The 15,911-nt window shown below is 50.8% G+C and overlaps 1 protein-coding gene across 2 annotated transcripts; it reads right to left on the reverse strand.

Annotated features, from left to right (window-relative positions):
* Positions 1–2,475: 2,475 nt before the first annotated feature.
* LOC128830929 (zinc finger protein 436-like) lies at positions 2,476–13,519 on the reverse strand. Of its 2 annotated transcripts, none has more exons than XM_054016864.1 (6): positions 13,238–13,519; positions 10,895–11,293; positions 9,903–9,984; positions 9,396–9,503; positions 8,997–9,110; positions 2,476–5,540 (listed from the first exon to the last, which is right to left on the reverse strand). In XM_054016864.1, the coding sequence occupies exons 1-6, from the start codon at positions 13,493–13,495 to the stop codon at positions 3,994–3,996; spliced, it is 2,508 nt and encodes an 835-aa protein (XP_053872839.1). In that variant the 5' UTR covers positions 13,496–13,519; the 3' UTR covers positions 2,476–3,993. The 2 variants fall into 2 exon arrangements, with proteins under 2 accessions (XP_053872839.1, XP_053872838.1); XM_054016863.1 differs by having other exon boundaries at positions 2,476–5,543.
* Positions 13,520–15,911: the final 2,392 nt, after the last annotated feature.

Raw genomic sequence — 15,911 nt, forward strand, 5'->3', positions numbered from 1 at the left:
ATTGCTGCTGCCCATGCAGGGCTCTCACTGGGGGGTGTCAGGCTGCCTGTGGCCGAAGGGCCCGGCCTGCTGAGTCCCCTCCTCTTGACTCCCACAGCAGACTAAGACTCCCCCTGTTGTATGCCCAGCTCAGGGCCTTCACTTGCCCTGCCGGCCTGGCCCGTGCCCGGCTGGTTCCTGCAGCCCTCCCCCAGCTTGTGCAAAGAGCCTATTGCTTGCCCCGCAGGGGAGGAGCCCGGAGTGGCTGTTATAGCATTTACTGCAAGCCATGGACCCCCGTGGCTGATGGGAGAATTCAGGGGCACTTTGAGCCCTCGCAATCTTCTTAATCCGGCCCCTTCTCCCCTGTGTATTTATTTGCCATTGCCACCCCCAAGGGTGCTACCCCTGCCTTGCCAGCTGGGATTGTTTAGTGAGCATCAGTAGGGGCCTGAACTGGTCATTCTGGCATCTGCCACCCATGGAGCTGCTCTGAGCACAGCTCAAGGATTGTGACCAGAGCATGACTGAACCAGCTGCTAGCAGAGATAATGGTGGAGCAGGCCTCTCCGGCCGGGACCATCTACTCACACTCCATCCATAGTCCCAGTGGAGGTGGATGGTCCTCATCAAGTGACCAGCACTGAAATATTTAATGCTAATGATGTTTAAATTGTCATCATTCGGGTTCAGACTCAACACCTCCTTGAGATGAATGGGGCACTGTACTCCTTGCTTTTGGGCCTAGTCCTATATAATAGAGGCCATGAATTGCAACCCAGAAAGATGTCAAGTATCTGCATCTGAAGAAGTGAGGTTTTTTACCCATGAAAGCTTATGCCCAAATAAATCTGTTAGTCTTTAAGGTGCCATCGGACCCCTTGTTGTTTTTGTTAACCCAGAAAGAGGCTCCACTCCAAGAAAAATCAAAATAGCACTGTAATAGGGATGCATCTGGCTTTTAGAGCTCCCTCCAGGCAGCCATGTGGTCCTACTACACCCTGCCCCAAGAGAAGAACAGCGAAGGTGGGTCATCCAGGCCTGCCTAGGGAGGCCTCAGGGAAGCAGCAAATCAGAGCCCAGCAGGCTCAGATAAAAGGATCTGCAGGGGCTTAGCAATCAGTTCCTGGTTGGGACCAGATGGGCGAGGCCAGGTGCCCCTCTCCAGCTGCAGAAGCTCAAGGGACTGCCAGAGTGAGGTTCTGGCTGCATTTGCTGAAGCTGGAGAGAGAGGCCCCGAGAAATTTTAACCCTGAGGTAAGGGGGGCTGATAAGAGGGCCACAGGAAGAGGCCCAGGGAAAGAGCAGCAGCGCACTGCAGTTGGGCAGTATGTGGCTGCTGCTTGTAGCGTCCCTGAGGTGGAACCTGGAGCAGGGGGGCGGCCTGGCTTCCCCCTCCGGCAAAGTGGGGTAAACCCGGAGAAGAGGACAAGGTCTGTTTGGAAGCCTGAGCGAAGGGCTGAATTCAAAGGGCCCAGAGCTGGGGCTGAAGACTCTGGGGAGGGCAGACAGTTCCCTTGGGACTTTGGAAGGAGTTTAGTTTGACTGTGTGAGCCGGCCGGAGGGCTGAGCCCCTGAAGACTCACCCAGCCTGGTCGACAACCTACAGGGGAGTGGCAGGAGTGGGGAAAGGACTGCGGTACCACACCCACCCACCAGCAGGCACTCGAGAGCGGCGTGGGCCCCGTTACAAGCACATTCAGCAGGGGGATGGTGGAAGTTGATCCTAGTGATAAGAGAGCTGCTCTGATTCAATCCACTCTGCTTGTAACTAACTAGCTGCCTGTAGCCGGACGGGCTCTCCACTGCCCTGCAGACTCTGCTCCCGGTACCTGAGGCAGAGTGCAAGTTAACCACTGAGCATGGAAAGGAAGTTAAGACCCAATTCTACATCCATTGGACACCCAAGGGCAGCTTTCCAGGGGATCGGGCTCTCTCTGGGCAGAACTTGAGTACATTTTCAATACAGCTAGAGCAGGGATGGCCAGCAACACTGGAAAGGGGAAAACATTGGTACAAGTGGGTTAAATAAACACATTCTACCTCGCGTCCGCAGTGGAAGTTCATGGGATTTTTGCCAGACCACCCCATTGCGGGTTGAGGCCGCAGTTAATTGTGTAGTAAGTTCTTTGCTTTGCTGCACCAGGGTCACTACAGAGTCACACCCACAGGAATGCTGCTGTAGTGAACACTTCTTTCCCTGCCTCCAGTGAAATGGTGGGAGGGAAACGTCTCACTGCTGTTTCACTTCTTCCTGTGGAGTTGGGTTCGAAAACACGCTGTCTACATTGGGCTTTTTAAAGAGTTTATTTAAACTCCCTCCTTCAAGTGGGCTTAGAATCCAGCTGTGTATATTTAAACACGCCTCTGTAACCTTCATGCTAGGGTCTGTACGCTCACACAGTCACATAACCTTCCTGGTCTTTGTTCCCCCCTCCTGCGACGACTCCTGCTGTTAGATTAGCCATTTGGGGTCAGGACTCAGTATCCACAACGTCTTGCACCTGCTCCTTTATTATTTACTGTCATACATGGATTCAAAATGCATCAACACTTCTCCTTTGTAAGAAAGTAACAAGCACTCGAGATGGGGCTGGGGGAAGAGGACAGCTTGCATTTGCCTGTCCATCTTCAGCACCACCCCCCTTCACGACTTCGGTAGGTTTGGGAGCACCAAGAGGGTGGTTCCTGCCAAGATCCCTTTGGCTGTAAGCCCGGCTTTCCTTCCAGCATTTGCCTCAATGGCCTGGGTTCATACGTAGGAATCGCCACCTCTTGGGCTCATTATTTCTGACAGTTACACAAAACATCTAGTAAATCGAACACGTTCAATTTCTAACCGATGAATGCAATAAAGTCACACATTATCCAAAGTCACGTACAAGCCCTCCTTCATTCTGAATGGAATGACACAGGCCAGCAGCCAGACACAGCCCTCTCACAACAGACCGCATCGAAAGAGAGTTAGTTTGTTGTTGCAGCATCGCTGGTGTTTGCTTGTCTACAATTTGTACAAGTGAAAAAATACAAGTGGCCACTGCTTGGGATGGTCACTGAAGAACCACAACTCTACACAAATCCTCCATTCCCCTTTCTAGAAGAGACACGTTCAGCCATGAGCAGGAATGCAAACACTGCATTTAACAGTGAGCAGCTCACCCGTTCAAACCCCTGCACTTGCTTGATGCTGACAGCACCATAACGAGGGAGCCCCGGATCATCCCCATGGAGGCACAGCCCAAGGCCAGACAGGCAGAGCCAGGATTAGAATGCGTGACTTCCAATCCAATGCTCACCCCAAAGAACCTATTTTTAGTGGCTGGAATAGGGCTGGCTCCAGCCCCAAAGGCTATGCACGAGTAGTCCTGTCCTGGCTCTACAAGACATGCAAGTGGGCAATAGCTCACTTACCCTCCATTCTCTCCATAGAGAGTCTTTACAGAACCCCACAAGGGAACAGTGATAAACACAAGTCACATACAGATCCTAGCTAGAAGAGAATGGACATGTGCAAACCTGAAACCATGGGGGCCATACACAAACTGTACGTATAAAACAAATCCGTGACGAGAATTCTCACAAGATAGCAGCTGCAAGATGAGAGAGACCCATGCTGTAGACGGGGGGGGCGGGGGGGGGGGGGGGAGGGAAATCTAGCTATTAAAAGTTTCTAGTCAGTTTCCAGTTTAGCTGAGTCTGCCAGATAGGGCTCAGGTCTCTCCCCGTTGGCTCCCTCCCAGCGCCAAGGGTGAGCGATCTCTGGCAGTGAATGTTCCTCCAGCTCTCAGAAGGTTCAGCAGCTTTGGCTGCTGTATGATACATACAGACATGGAACCCGAACCTGCAAAAACTAAGGATGTGACCGGTCCCATTGAAGTCACATGCTTAACGTTAACCATGCATGTAAGTGCTTGCCAGATCAGGGTGCGGTGAGTGTGTTAACTCCCAGACCTGCTGTACTGGATTTGCTTTGCATGTTAGAAGATAAGTGGCAGGCTGGAACCCATTTCTGCATTAAGGAACCCAGGCTTCAGTCCTTGGAGAAGCCTCCAGGTGATCTGGCTCCGCTCTATGCGCCCTCTGATGGTCTTTCAGCAACTGCTTATATTGGAAGCTTCTCCCGCATTCGCTGCACTGGTGAGGCCTCCCTCCGGTGTGGATCCGCTGGTGTTTCAGGAGATGTTCCTTCCGGATGAAGCTCTTCCCACAGTCACTGCACTGATGGGGCCGCTCCCCAGTGTGAACGCGCAGGTGCTGGAGGAGATGGTACTTCTGGCTGTAGCTTTTGTCGCACTTGGTGCATTTGTAAGGCCTCTCCCCCGTGTGGACCCTCCGGTGGCGGGTGAGTTCCGACTGGCACTTGAAGCTCTTCCCGCAGTCACTGCATTCGTAGGGCTTCTCTTTGCCGTGGTTTCTTTGGTGCTTTAAGCCGCTCTCCACAAGCCAGACACTTTGCCCGCACGTGGCGCGCTGGTGGCGTCCGTCGGCATGGCTCTGCTGGGGGGTCAGGAGGTCCTGCTTCCCCAAGACGCTCTTCCCGCACGGGACGCACCGCTGCGGTCCTTCGTCCAGGTGGACACGCTGGTGATTCCGCAGGCGGTACTTCTCGGCATAGCTTTTGCCGCACTTGTTGCACTGATGCGGCCGTTGCCCCGCGTGGATCAGCTGGTGCCGGAGAAGGCCTGAGTGATAGCTATAGTTCTTGCCGCACTGAGTGCAGGGGTAGGGCTTCTCGCTGCCGTGGCTCGTCTGGTGCCTTAAGAAGCTCACCTTGAGGCGGAAGCTCTTCCCGCACTGGGCGCAGCTGTAGGGCTTTTCGCCGGTGTGGATCCGGTAGTGGCTGGTCAGCTTGGATTTCTCACTGAAGCCTTTCCCGCACTCCGTGCATTTGTAGGGCCACTCCCCCGTGTGGATGCGCTGATGCGAGACAAGCACGAACTTTTGACTGAAGCTCTTCCCGCAGGTGGCGCACTGGAAGGGCCGCTCCCCGGTGTGCAGCCGCTGGTGGTTCTGGAGGTGCTCCTTGCGGCTGTAGCTTTTGTTGCACTGGTCGCATTTATACGGCCGCTCTCCCCTGTGGATCATCTGGTGCCGCACGAGCGCCGAGTGGCACTTGAAGCTCTTCTGGCATTCGTTACACGGATAGGGCCGCTCCTTGGTGTGGCATCTCTGGTGCTTCATAAAGCTGATCTTGAGCCTAAAGCTCTTCCCACAGTCAGCACACACGTAGGGCCTCTCACCCGTGTGGAGTCTCTCGTGCGACAGGAGCATGTCCTTTCGAGTGAAGTTCCTCCCACATTGGGCACATGCATAGGGGGCTAGTCCTGCATTGCCCCGGAGATGGGCAGCAGCAGTTTTGAGTTCTCTTTCATGCGGAGTAAGTTCCCCCAGGTTGTTACCTGGAGAGCGGATTGAAGTGCAAGGACTCTCAACGGCCGCTTCCTGTTCAGCACCCTGGAAAGCTCTCTCCTCTGCTCGTCCTGGCAACGGCCCAGGGAGCTCTAGGTTGCTAGGGCCTTCTTCAGGATGTCGCTCCTCTGTTTTGATTGTGAGCTCAACATCTGCTGGTACAAAAGAGAGAATCAAGACCTTCATTTCATCTGGCTCAGAGGAAGGAAGTCTCCAATACATAATGCAGAAAGGGTTGGCAGCAGTGTTAGTCTATAAGGGAAAAGGTGGATGAAGTGACACCTTTTACTAGAGCAAAAACCACAGTGTATAACACAAAGCTTTATGGCCAAAACGTTTCCTCTCTGGGGCTTGTCATCTGGTACCTGCGCAGTCCCCCCTACAGCACCTCTCCTCCCCTACCTCTTTCCTGTCTGACAGACACTCCTGCTGGTTTCCTCACCTCTTCCCCCCCACCCCCACATGCAACAGGATGTCAGAGCACCCAGAATGCTTTGCAGCAGACTGGCCTTGCTGCTGGGGCGTAGTGAGAGACACACAGGAAATGCAGGTCAGCACTGCAGTGGGAAAATCAGAGCTTTCAAAGTTGGGGTGAGGAATGGGATTTATCTAGAATATTCTAGTCAATTGCCAGGGGAACACACTTTCGGGTTTGGAAATCTACACAATCAATGGCTTTAATCAGCTTGAGTTTGGGATGGCTACACCACTCAGGAGTCACCCAGGTCACCCCAAACAAGGGCCAGGTAAGCCTTTAGACAGGACCGCACCACCATGCATGCTGCATATGCCACATGTTACCAAAATCACTAACCAATGCTTTTTGCTGGGATTCTCTTTGTATCCCTCTGCCTTTAAAGCTAGTCTCCCTTCGCTACCCTGATTCTAAATCTTTCAGATGAAATCATCAAAATTTCTAACAGGGACCTAAAATAGCTTTTCTATGTTTATCCTCAGGACATTTCAGGGCCAGAAGCAAGTGCCGTGCATCTTGCTGGGGATTTCCCCTTTCAAGTCCCATTTCTAGTCCTGCAGAGTTGTAATATTTATTGGAAGCGAAGCCAGTCCCTTCTGAATCGGTGACTATCTAAGCCTTGGGCAGATGAGCAGGCTTTGATCTGAAGCAGCTCAGAGGTCTGGAACGCTGCAAGTTTCAGGTGAGATAGATCAGAGGGCAGAGGGCAGGCGTGGTGAAAAATAAATGAAGTATGTCACAAGGTCCTGGAATTCATCACATGCACACAATGAATTTGTACGAGGACAAGAATGACAGAGCAGGTTGCAGGACCAAAACCTGAACCACCATCTACATTGCATCAAAGCAGCGTAACATCAGACTGTTAAGAAGGCGCGCCTGTCCTAACAGGACCCATCGCCACCAGATAAAGAAACAGGTCTTAGAATCTTTAAAGAAAACTTTGTTTGACAACATTTTCCTTGTCTGGCAAGGAATCGCTTATCAATAGTTGTGATTGTGAAATTTCTATTTCCATTGTTTTGCCTTTATGGTCCCCACTTCTCTATTGTTTATCTGTATGGTCTGTGTCTGGTTCTTTGATTGTTTTGGTCTGTTTTGCAAGATTTAAATCAACTAAGGTGGTGGGGTCTGATTGGGTAAAGAATTGTTTCGTAATGGGCTGTGATTGGTGAAAAATAAATACTGTATGGTATGACTTTTCTTTAAAAATGCTTGGTTAAGGTAGAGCTAAGCAGGACTCAAGTTTAACTATATAAATCGAGGTCCAAAAGGAAGTTTTTTGGAACCTAACTTCAGGACACACCCCAAGCTCAGAGCTCTCTCATTGGTAAAAGGCCCCGCAAACCTGCAGAAGAGTACGCCCTGAGCCCTAGGAACTGGGGAAGGGTAGTTGCCTAAATTAAAACGGTTAGGCCTTGAGCCCAAGGAAGGGTAATGATAGGTGCCCTAGAGTGTGCAGGTAACAGGAGGGTAGCTAATGTGATGTCAGTTTTTTAAAAAGGCTCCAGAGGCGATCCTGGCAATTACACACTGGTAAGCCTAATTTCAGTGCCAGGCAAACTGGTTGAAACGACAGTAAAGAACAGAATTTTCAGACACTACGATGAATACAATGTGTGGCAGAAGAGTCAACACAGCCTTTGTAAAGAGAATTCATGCCTCACCAATTTTCTAGAGTTCTTTGAGAGGGTCAACAAACATGTGGACAAGGGGGATCCAGTGTACTTGGACTTTCAGAAAGCTTTTGACAGGGTCCCTCACCAACACTCTTAAGCAAATTAAAGAGTCATGGGATAAGTGGGAAGGTCCTCTCATGGCTCAGTAACTGGTTAAAAGACAGGAAATGAAGGATACAAATAAACAGTTTTCACAGTGAAGAGAGGTAATTAGAGTCCCCCAAGGATCTGTAGTGGGCCAGTGCTGTCCAACATATTCATAAATGGTTTGGAAAAAAGGATAAACAGTGAGGTGGCTAAGATTGCAGAGGATACAAAACTTCTCAAGATAGTTAAGTCCAAAGCAGTATGTGAAGAGTTACAAAAGGATCTCACAACACTGGGTGACTGGGCAACAAAATGGCAGATTAAATTCAATGTTGATAAATGCAAAGTAATGCACATTGGAAAACATAACTACAACATACCCAATGACTACAATAGACCCAACTACACATACAAAATGATGGGATCTAAATTAGCTGTTACCCCTCAAGAAAGATCTGGGAGTCATCATGGTTAGTTCTCTGAACACATCTGCTCACTGTGCGGCGGCAGTCAAAAAAGCGAACAGACGGTTAGGAACCATTAGGAAAGGGATAGAAAATAAGACAGAAAATATCATAATGCCACTATATAAATCCACGGTACGCCCACATCTTGAATACTGAGTGCAGATCTGGTCACCCCATCTCAAACAAGGTATTGGAATTGGAAAGTACAGGGAAGGGCAACAAAAATTATTAGGGGTATGGACCAACTTCCCTATGAGAAGAGATTTAAAAAACAGACTGTTCAGCTTAGAAAAGAGATGGCTAAAGGGGCATATGATAGAGGTCTATAAAATCATGACTGGTGTGGAGAAAGTGAATAAGGAAGTGTTATTTACTCCTTCTCATAACATAAGAATTAGGTCACCTGATCAAATAGCCAACAGGTTTAAAATAAACACAAGGCAGTACTTCCTCACACAACGCACGCTCAACCTGTGGAACTTGTTTCTAGGGGATGTTGTGAAGGCCAAAAGTATAACTGGGTTAAAAAATAATTAGATAAGTTGATGAAGGATAGGTCCATCAATGGCAGTTAGCCAAGATGGTCAGGGACACAACGTCATGCTCTGGGTGTCCCTAAACCTCCAACTGTTAGATGCTGGGACTGGACGACAGGGGATAGAGCACTCAAACTGCCCCGTTTTGTTCACTTCCTCCGAAGCATCTGACAGTGGCCACTCTCAGAAGACAGGATACCGGACTAGATGTCTCCAGCATGGCTATTCTTATGCACCGACAAAGGCTACTTACAAAGTTAAGACAGATGTACAAAAAGATAGAATTATAGGAGCTCAGGAAGGTTTGATTGGATTTCCAGCTCTGTCTACTGTAATTTCTCAGTCGTTTAAATCTATTGCTCACCCATTCTAAGATCTGCAGGGATCTCTCTCTCCTCCGAGTCCTGCTGATCCTTGATACATAGCTCCTCCTCCTGTTTAATCCAGGATGAAATCTCATGTGTAGGAACCGGAGAGTCTGTTCAAGGGAAAGAAGGAAATTGCTTTTCAAACCCTTTGCTAAGCATTCTGTGGATGTTGGGAAAACACAATCTCTACCCAAAACCATTTCTTTCCTGAATAAATGTAAACAGGGTAATGAGGATTCAGTGAAAACTGACAGAGGATCAGTGGGCAGAAAGTCAGAAAGGGGAGTTGTTAGATTTAGAACCTATTGGGGTGGGTGGAGAAATCTGGGGTCAGAATTGTCTTGAGGATAAGGAACCCTGGGATATGAGAAATCCAAAGAGCCTGCCAGGCCTACCCATGCTGGGCTCCATGGGGATTTCTGTCTCCTCCGGCTCATCTTCAACACATGGCTCCTCTCCTCGTTCAATCCGGGACAGCATGCTGGGTTTGGAAATCGCAGAGTCTGTTCATAGAGAAGAAGAATAGGGCTCTTTGGTCTTTAATGACATAAAACTTGATGTGATTTTAAACCCCCTTTTGTCACTGAAGGGGCCTGCTCCTATGAACCAAGTTGCAAAAGTGTTAATGAAGAGCATGAAGAAAATAGAGATCGCTGGTGACAGGTAAGCTGGGCTCCCAGCAGTAGATTTAGGGCTCATCAGATGGAGAGGAACAACGCATTGTGCGCCGTGCATAAAGATCTGGAGGCAGAGCCTCACCTGGTGTAAACGGTCACATTCATTTCAATGGACAATTTACACCAGCGAGGCTCTGACCCTTGATCAATAACTCTGAGCTAGAGCCAACCCAGCCCTTGCCACATCACAAAGCTTGTAATAAGCAAGTGAGAACTGATCCTTACCCAGGGAGATCAGAGTCTCAAAGTTCCCCTTCATCACGTTCTCGCAAAGCTCCTTCTGCCATTTGGCTGCACTCTCCCATCCCTGCTCAGAGAAATACAGAGACGCATCAAACGACACTGGGACTGAAATCACAAGCGCTGCATGCTTTCCCCTGTGGTAGAGAAAGGCTCCAGCACCGGGATACTACACCGATAAAATGAGCAGTGTAGATGGAGAAGGCACTGTTTGGGTGTGTGGAGAGCCGTGTAGGATACATACCCTAAAGTTCTGGTGTGGTTTTACTCATCTAAACCATGCCTCACTGTCTATACTGCTATTTATACCCAAGCTAGTGCGGCGTGCAGTGTATGAGCTCTGCACACCGCCATGAGGTGTGTGCAGTGTAGACACACCCTAGATGTCCACAAAGAAGCAATCAAGTAGCTTCAGTTAGTTCCCTTGTTGGCGGATACACCTAAACAGGGCAAAATTCAAATGTGCACAGAGGCAGAACTCTCTTCAGCCATATAGAGGTTAAAGGCCAATGTCTCTGCTGGTGGAATTCCACTGATTTTAATATAGCTACATCAGCAGAGAGTTTGGTCCTAAAATAACATTGAGAGAACATGAGAAAAGACAACGGAGACAGGAGAAAACCTCACCCGCCGGAGGTCAGCGCTGTGAATGAAATGTAGCTACATAGGGACCCCTCCTACCTCATGTCTTGGAAGATGATCCAACAACCCAGTAATTTGAATGAGAAGAGGCAGGAGATGATATCAGAGTCTTTTTGAGAGTTACATCAATGCTGACTGGGGGAATGGCACCAGAATTAAAGGGACAGGCAATATTATCTCCCCCAAGATTTTATTCCTGGTACAAAAGTATCTATCAATGAGATCCAAATCAGCAGTGCCTTGAAGAACCTACCAGCCACGAGACACAAACACCCCTTTGATATCTGACAATCAGCTTTACCTCGGCTCTTCTGCACCAGCTGGGATATCGTTACCTTGGGGACTTCTCCCTTAGTGCCTGGGGGGAGTCTCAGGATCCAGAAGTTCCTGTTCTTCAGCAGGTTCTCCATGTTCTCCAGCCTCCTCTGCAGCAGCCCGTACTCCTGGATCAGAGTTCCCAGCGCGGCCCATTTACTCTCCAGCTGGTTCCCAAACTCCACCATTGTTTTCTCACAGCCGACTAGTTTCTTCTCAGCCGTCCCCATTCTCCCATCCAGATTCAGCAACTGTGCAGCCTGAGAATCCACCTTCCTCTCTACGGCTTGAACTTCAGCCACCACAGTCAAAGAAATCTCTGCTCTTTGCAGCTGGGTTTCTCTCAGGGAAGTTTCTTCAGGGACAGCAGGTGGCTGCAAAGGCATTGGCCACCATGATTCTGCGTCCCATTCTGGAGCCTGTTTGAAAGGACGGAAATGGAAAGACATCTAGCGAGGTAAACAATAAAACTGCCACTCAGCACTGGCTGGGGCTGGATCTTTATTCTAAAAGAGTCACTCTCCAGATGTATCAAAGTCTGTTGATATTTTCATCATCAGCTGTATTTTCAAAGTCTGACGATTTAACCTACATCAGCCTGAAATTTAACACACATGAAAACCTGAACTCCGCCTGCAATACAATTTCAAACTGTTCAGATGTTTCCTGAAAAGACCCCAAATTGGTCTCATCAGCAGGTTCACATATTTTTTGACCTTTTTATTGGTCAATAACTTCATTTTACAAAACAGACTTTGTAGATAGTCAATACTCTGCCTGCATTGGGGACTTTTCCCTATTTCAAAACACTAAAGCTTTTGGTTTGAAAACCAGGACTGTTAGCTTTTACTCCTAAGTTTCTGCTTAGAGCATGATAGGAAAACATCTCCAACATGGTCTTCTGCCTGAGTGACCCCTCGGCCCAAAACGGAAGGAGAACAAGGATGGGTTTCTGGTTAAAGCACTGGACAGGGACTCAGGAGATGTGTGGCCTATTTCCATTTCTGCCACAGTCTCCTTGTGTGAAACTGAACAAGTCACATTCCTCCCTAGATCAGATCTCCACTGTCAAATGGGGGATGAGAAGAGTCCCTTTCACCTGTCCTGATCTCAGTTGGAGACCCTAGCAGAGGTTGTAATGCACATCCTAGTGCCATATGAATGAACCGGAGAATTATTTTTTACTATTATTTAACAATCACCTTAAGCTGCCAAAATCAGTATCATTAGACAGCTCAGGGCATCTCCCCTGATTCGAAGGGAGGGAGGCTTAGTAGTTCATGGGTGAAATGCATGTTTCTCTACCGTTTTACACCAACATGCGTTGGGCTGGCCCAGGGACCGCAGTACCTGCTCCCCCAATGTGGTTAAGAGTCTGGGCCTAACATTTGGTCCCCCAGGCTAGCAGAGTGTGCTGTGCTGCAGGGAAGAGAGGCCTTCACAACCCTTTGTGCCAGCAGGCATTGCTCTGAAGGGAGCTGCACTCGGATCTTGACTGAAGGGAGAGTCACGATGACCTGGGACTTGAGAAAGGCAGGTCAATCTGGAAGGATGATTGGGATGGGGAGGAGAAAGAAAACTACCAGAGAACCCAGCCTCTACAGCCAGAGTCCTTGTCAGAAACATTTCCTCCCTTCACCACCAGCCATCTTCAGGACCAGAGCTGGAATTTAGATCTCACACTTTCCCAGCTCCAACAGTCAGGATGTTACACACACAAACTCTCCCCTCACCACACACCTGGCCAGTTTTAGAACCCTAAAGCCAAAATACTTTGCTAGGTCTAGAAGTTGCGGGACAGAGAACATAGAAGATGGGTCTATTGTCCTTCTTGACCCAGATGGGACAAGTGAGATAAAAGCCAATCTCCGCCCGGGGCAGGAGCGCGAAAGGGGTCAGAGACGAGGTAACTTTGGAACCTCCACCCTCCTCTTCCCCACTCGGCTTCTTATGCCTGGCATCAGGGCCAGCCCCACCGTTGGCCCTGCCCTGACATCCTGCCCTCCTCCGACTCCAACGCCCCGCGATGGCTGGGGAAACTGCAGCGGGCAAAGCGAGCCCCATGGGGCGTGCACAGAGGGCAGGTGAAACGGGCCTTGCCCCAGGCCACAGCCCCTCGGATTCCCAGCAGACTTTAGCTGCGGGTCCACAGCAAAGCAGCCAGTGCCCCGGGGAGCGCGGTGCCAGCGGGCCCGGACACCAGCCGGCTCCGACAGGGGCCGCAGCGACCGCCCCCCGCCCCGGGGCTCCGCCCCCCCGCCCGGCCCCGCGCTCCCCGCGGCCCGGCTCCCGGGGCCCAGGCCGGGCGGGGATCGCCTTGTCCCGGGGCCCGAGGCTCCCCCGCCCCAGCGCCGGGCCCTTACCTGGGCAGCGGCCCGCTCGGCCATGGCCCCCCCGGGCGGGGCTTCTCCAGCGGGCCCGGCCCGGCCCGGCCGAGCTCCGCTCCCGCTCCGGGCTGGGCAGAGTCCCGGCGCCGCCTCGCCTCGCCTCGCCTCGCCTCGCCACGGGCAGGTCCCGGCCCCGCTGCCGGGCGGAGCGGAGCAGAGCGAGCGCCGCCGGGGGGAGCCGCGGCCTGGCTGCCGGGGCCCGGGAGCGGCGGGGCGGGGCCGCACACCCAGCATCAGCCCGCGGTTCCCGCGGGATTTGAACCCAGGGCCGCCCCGCGGAGCCGGCAGGTGTTTGCACGAGCTCTCGTGGGCAGGGAGCAGCGCCCGGGCGGGGTCTCCCCAGGGACCGTGCGATTAACCCAGCCCAGGAGCGCCCCTCCCCCCCGGCCTTCCACCCCCGCAGCCGGTTTTGCATCTGCCCAGTTCCACACCCACGAGACCCGCTCCTGGGGGGCCCAGGCCCACCCCGCTCCTGCCTGGGGCAGCCTCTCGGCCGCCAGCCCTGGCCGACGACCTGCTCCCATGCGGGGTCCCTCCCGCTGCAGGGAACATGGGCCTGTCCTTATGCTTAGCTGCTGCGGAAATTAAAGGGGGATCTGCACATCCCCTGCACCAGGCTCCCAGCTGATAGACCCTCCCCCCCCCCCCCCTTCCCTGCAGCATTGCTGTTGGGACCTGCAGGGGTTGAAGCCCTGGCTCCAAAATACTGGGGAACTGTTTTGTATAAGTGAAGTTTCACAAGGCCTCTGTGTGGAGACGGGATGGGAATGGGAAGGAGGAGTAGTTTTGTGTGAGCTCTTACCCCTGTGCACACCTGTGGCACCACCACACCTCTCCCTACGCACACCACACCAGCCACAGCCTGTTTGGACTGGCCAGCCCAGTGCAGTGCCCGCTTACAGCCCCTTTCCTCCCATATAACGATGGCCAGCATTTGGGCCTACCTCACTACTGGCTCCATAATTCATTTGGGCTGTACGGTCCAGAAGAAAAAAACTAGCTGTACTTTGTGAATACATTAATTCTGTCCCTTTAATTTCCCCTGCTGCTCTAATCATCTCTGGCAGCAGCCCCCACTGCCAATGGCAGCACATGGTTTGCAGGTGAACCTGATACACCGTTAAAGGACAGAAGGGACTAGCAGATCTAGTCTGACCCTGTATATTACAGACCACCCGCATACAGGTGAAGAGCACCAATTCTTGTTGATACAAGGCACGGGAAATGTAAAGCACTAAAGGGGTATTATGGCACCACCCTCTGTTATGGAGCTTTCAGACTCTTTTGTAAATGATCTACACGCTCTTTAAAAAGTGTATTTCTGTTCTGAAAAGCAACTCTCAGCTTGGCATTGTAGGGGCTTGTTTACTGTCATTCAATTATTTCTTTGTAGCATGAGCACATTTAATAAGTAACATTTGTTTTTCCCAGCCCTGCAATCTCAGACTGGGTTCATCTGAATCAGGTTAGGGTCTGTCTTAGGCCTTGGCTACACTTACCCGCTAGTTCGACGGCTGGAAATCGAACTTCTGGGTTCGACTTATCGCGTCTAGTCTGGACGCGATAAGTCGAACCCGGAAGTGCTCGCCGTCGACTGCGGTACTCCAGCTCGGCGAGAGGAGTACCGCGGAGTCGACGGGGGAGCCTGCCTGCCGAGTGTGGACCAAGGTAAGTTCGAACTAAGGTACTTCAACTTCAGCTACGTTATTCACGTAGCTGAAGTTGCGTACCTTAGTTCGAATTAGGGGGGTAGTGTAGACCAAGCCTTATACATCCCCAAATTAAGCCCTCAACAGCCATGACACCTCCTTGCTTTCAGGGGGTTTACACAGATGTAACTGCTTAGGATGTAGTAAACAATTCTGTCAATGAGCACATGAAGGAATAGATTCCAGCTCATTCTCTCAGCTGTGTTGGCTCCGCTCTGCAGACTTAAATGGGGTGAGCAGAAGAAAAACTTGTTTTTGTTAATGAAGTCGGGAGCTAAGGCTCTCGATACACACAGGAGCAGATCTGTTGAATAAGTTGCTATTTTCAATTTCACTTTTCAGGGTAGAATTACACCTTCCACAGTTCTTGCTGAACCAGTTTAACCACACAGCCTGAGAAATGGTACAAGAAGTTCCGTTGAAAAATCATTTCTAATTCCCTTAAAAGGCCTCTTTCCCCACTGGCAAGCTAAAGTGCATTTGCACTTTTTCAGCTAGAACTAGGTTTTAAACTGTGCCAAAGTGGTTTAAACATTGTTTAAAACTACAGGCCTTATGCAAGGTTGAAATGTTTCGTTGTACGGCAGTAGCACCTAGGAGATGCAGGCATGGAGCAGGACTCCATTGTACTAGATGGGGTACAGACAGAGTCAAAGGAGTCTCTGCCCCAAAGAGCTTCCAATGCAAGTGAGCATGTTTTTTCTCTTCCATTTTGCAGCTTGGCATTTACTGACCCCCAGGAACTCCTTTGACTAGCTGCAGTGCACACAAGATGGGAAGAAAGGGGAGGTGATGACAAGAAAGTGGCTGCTAGGAAGAGGATTTTAGCTGCAGGAGAGTCCATCCATCTTGGGACGACGCTCATGCTTCAGATGACCTCCTGTGCTACATCAGATTGACAAAACCTCTGCTACAACATGTTAAAACACAGCAGACAGGAT

Source organism: Malaclemys terrapin, chromosome 2 (genome assembly GCF_027887155.1).
Source record: "Malaclemys terrapin pileata isolate rMalTer1 chromosome 2, rMalTer1.hap1, whole genome shotgun sequence".
Lineage (NCBI taxonomy): Eukaryota > Metazoa > Chordata > Testudines > Emydidae > Malaclemys > Malaclemys terrapin.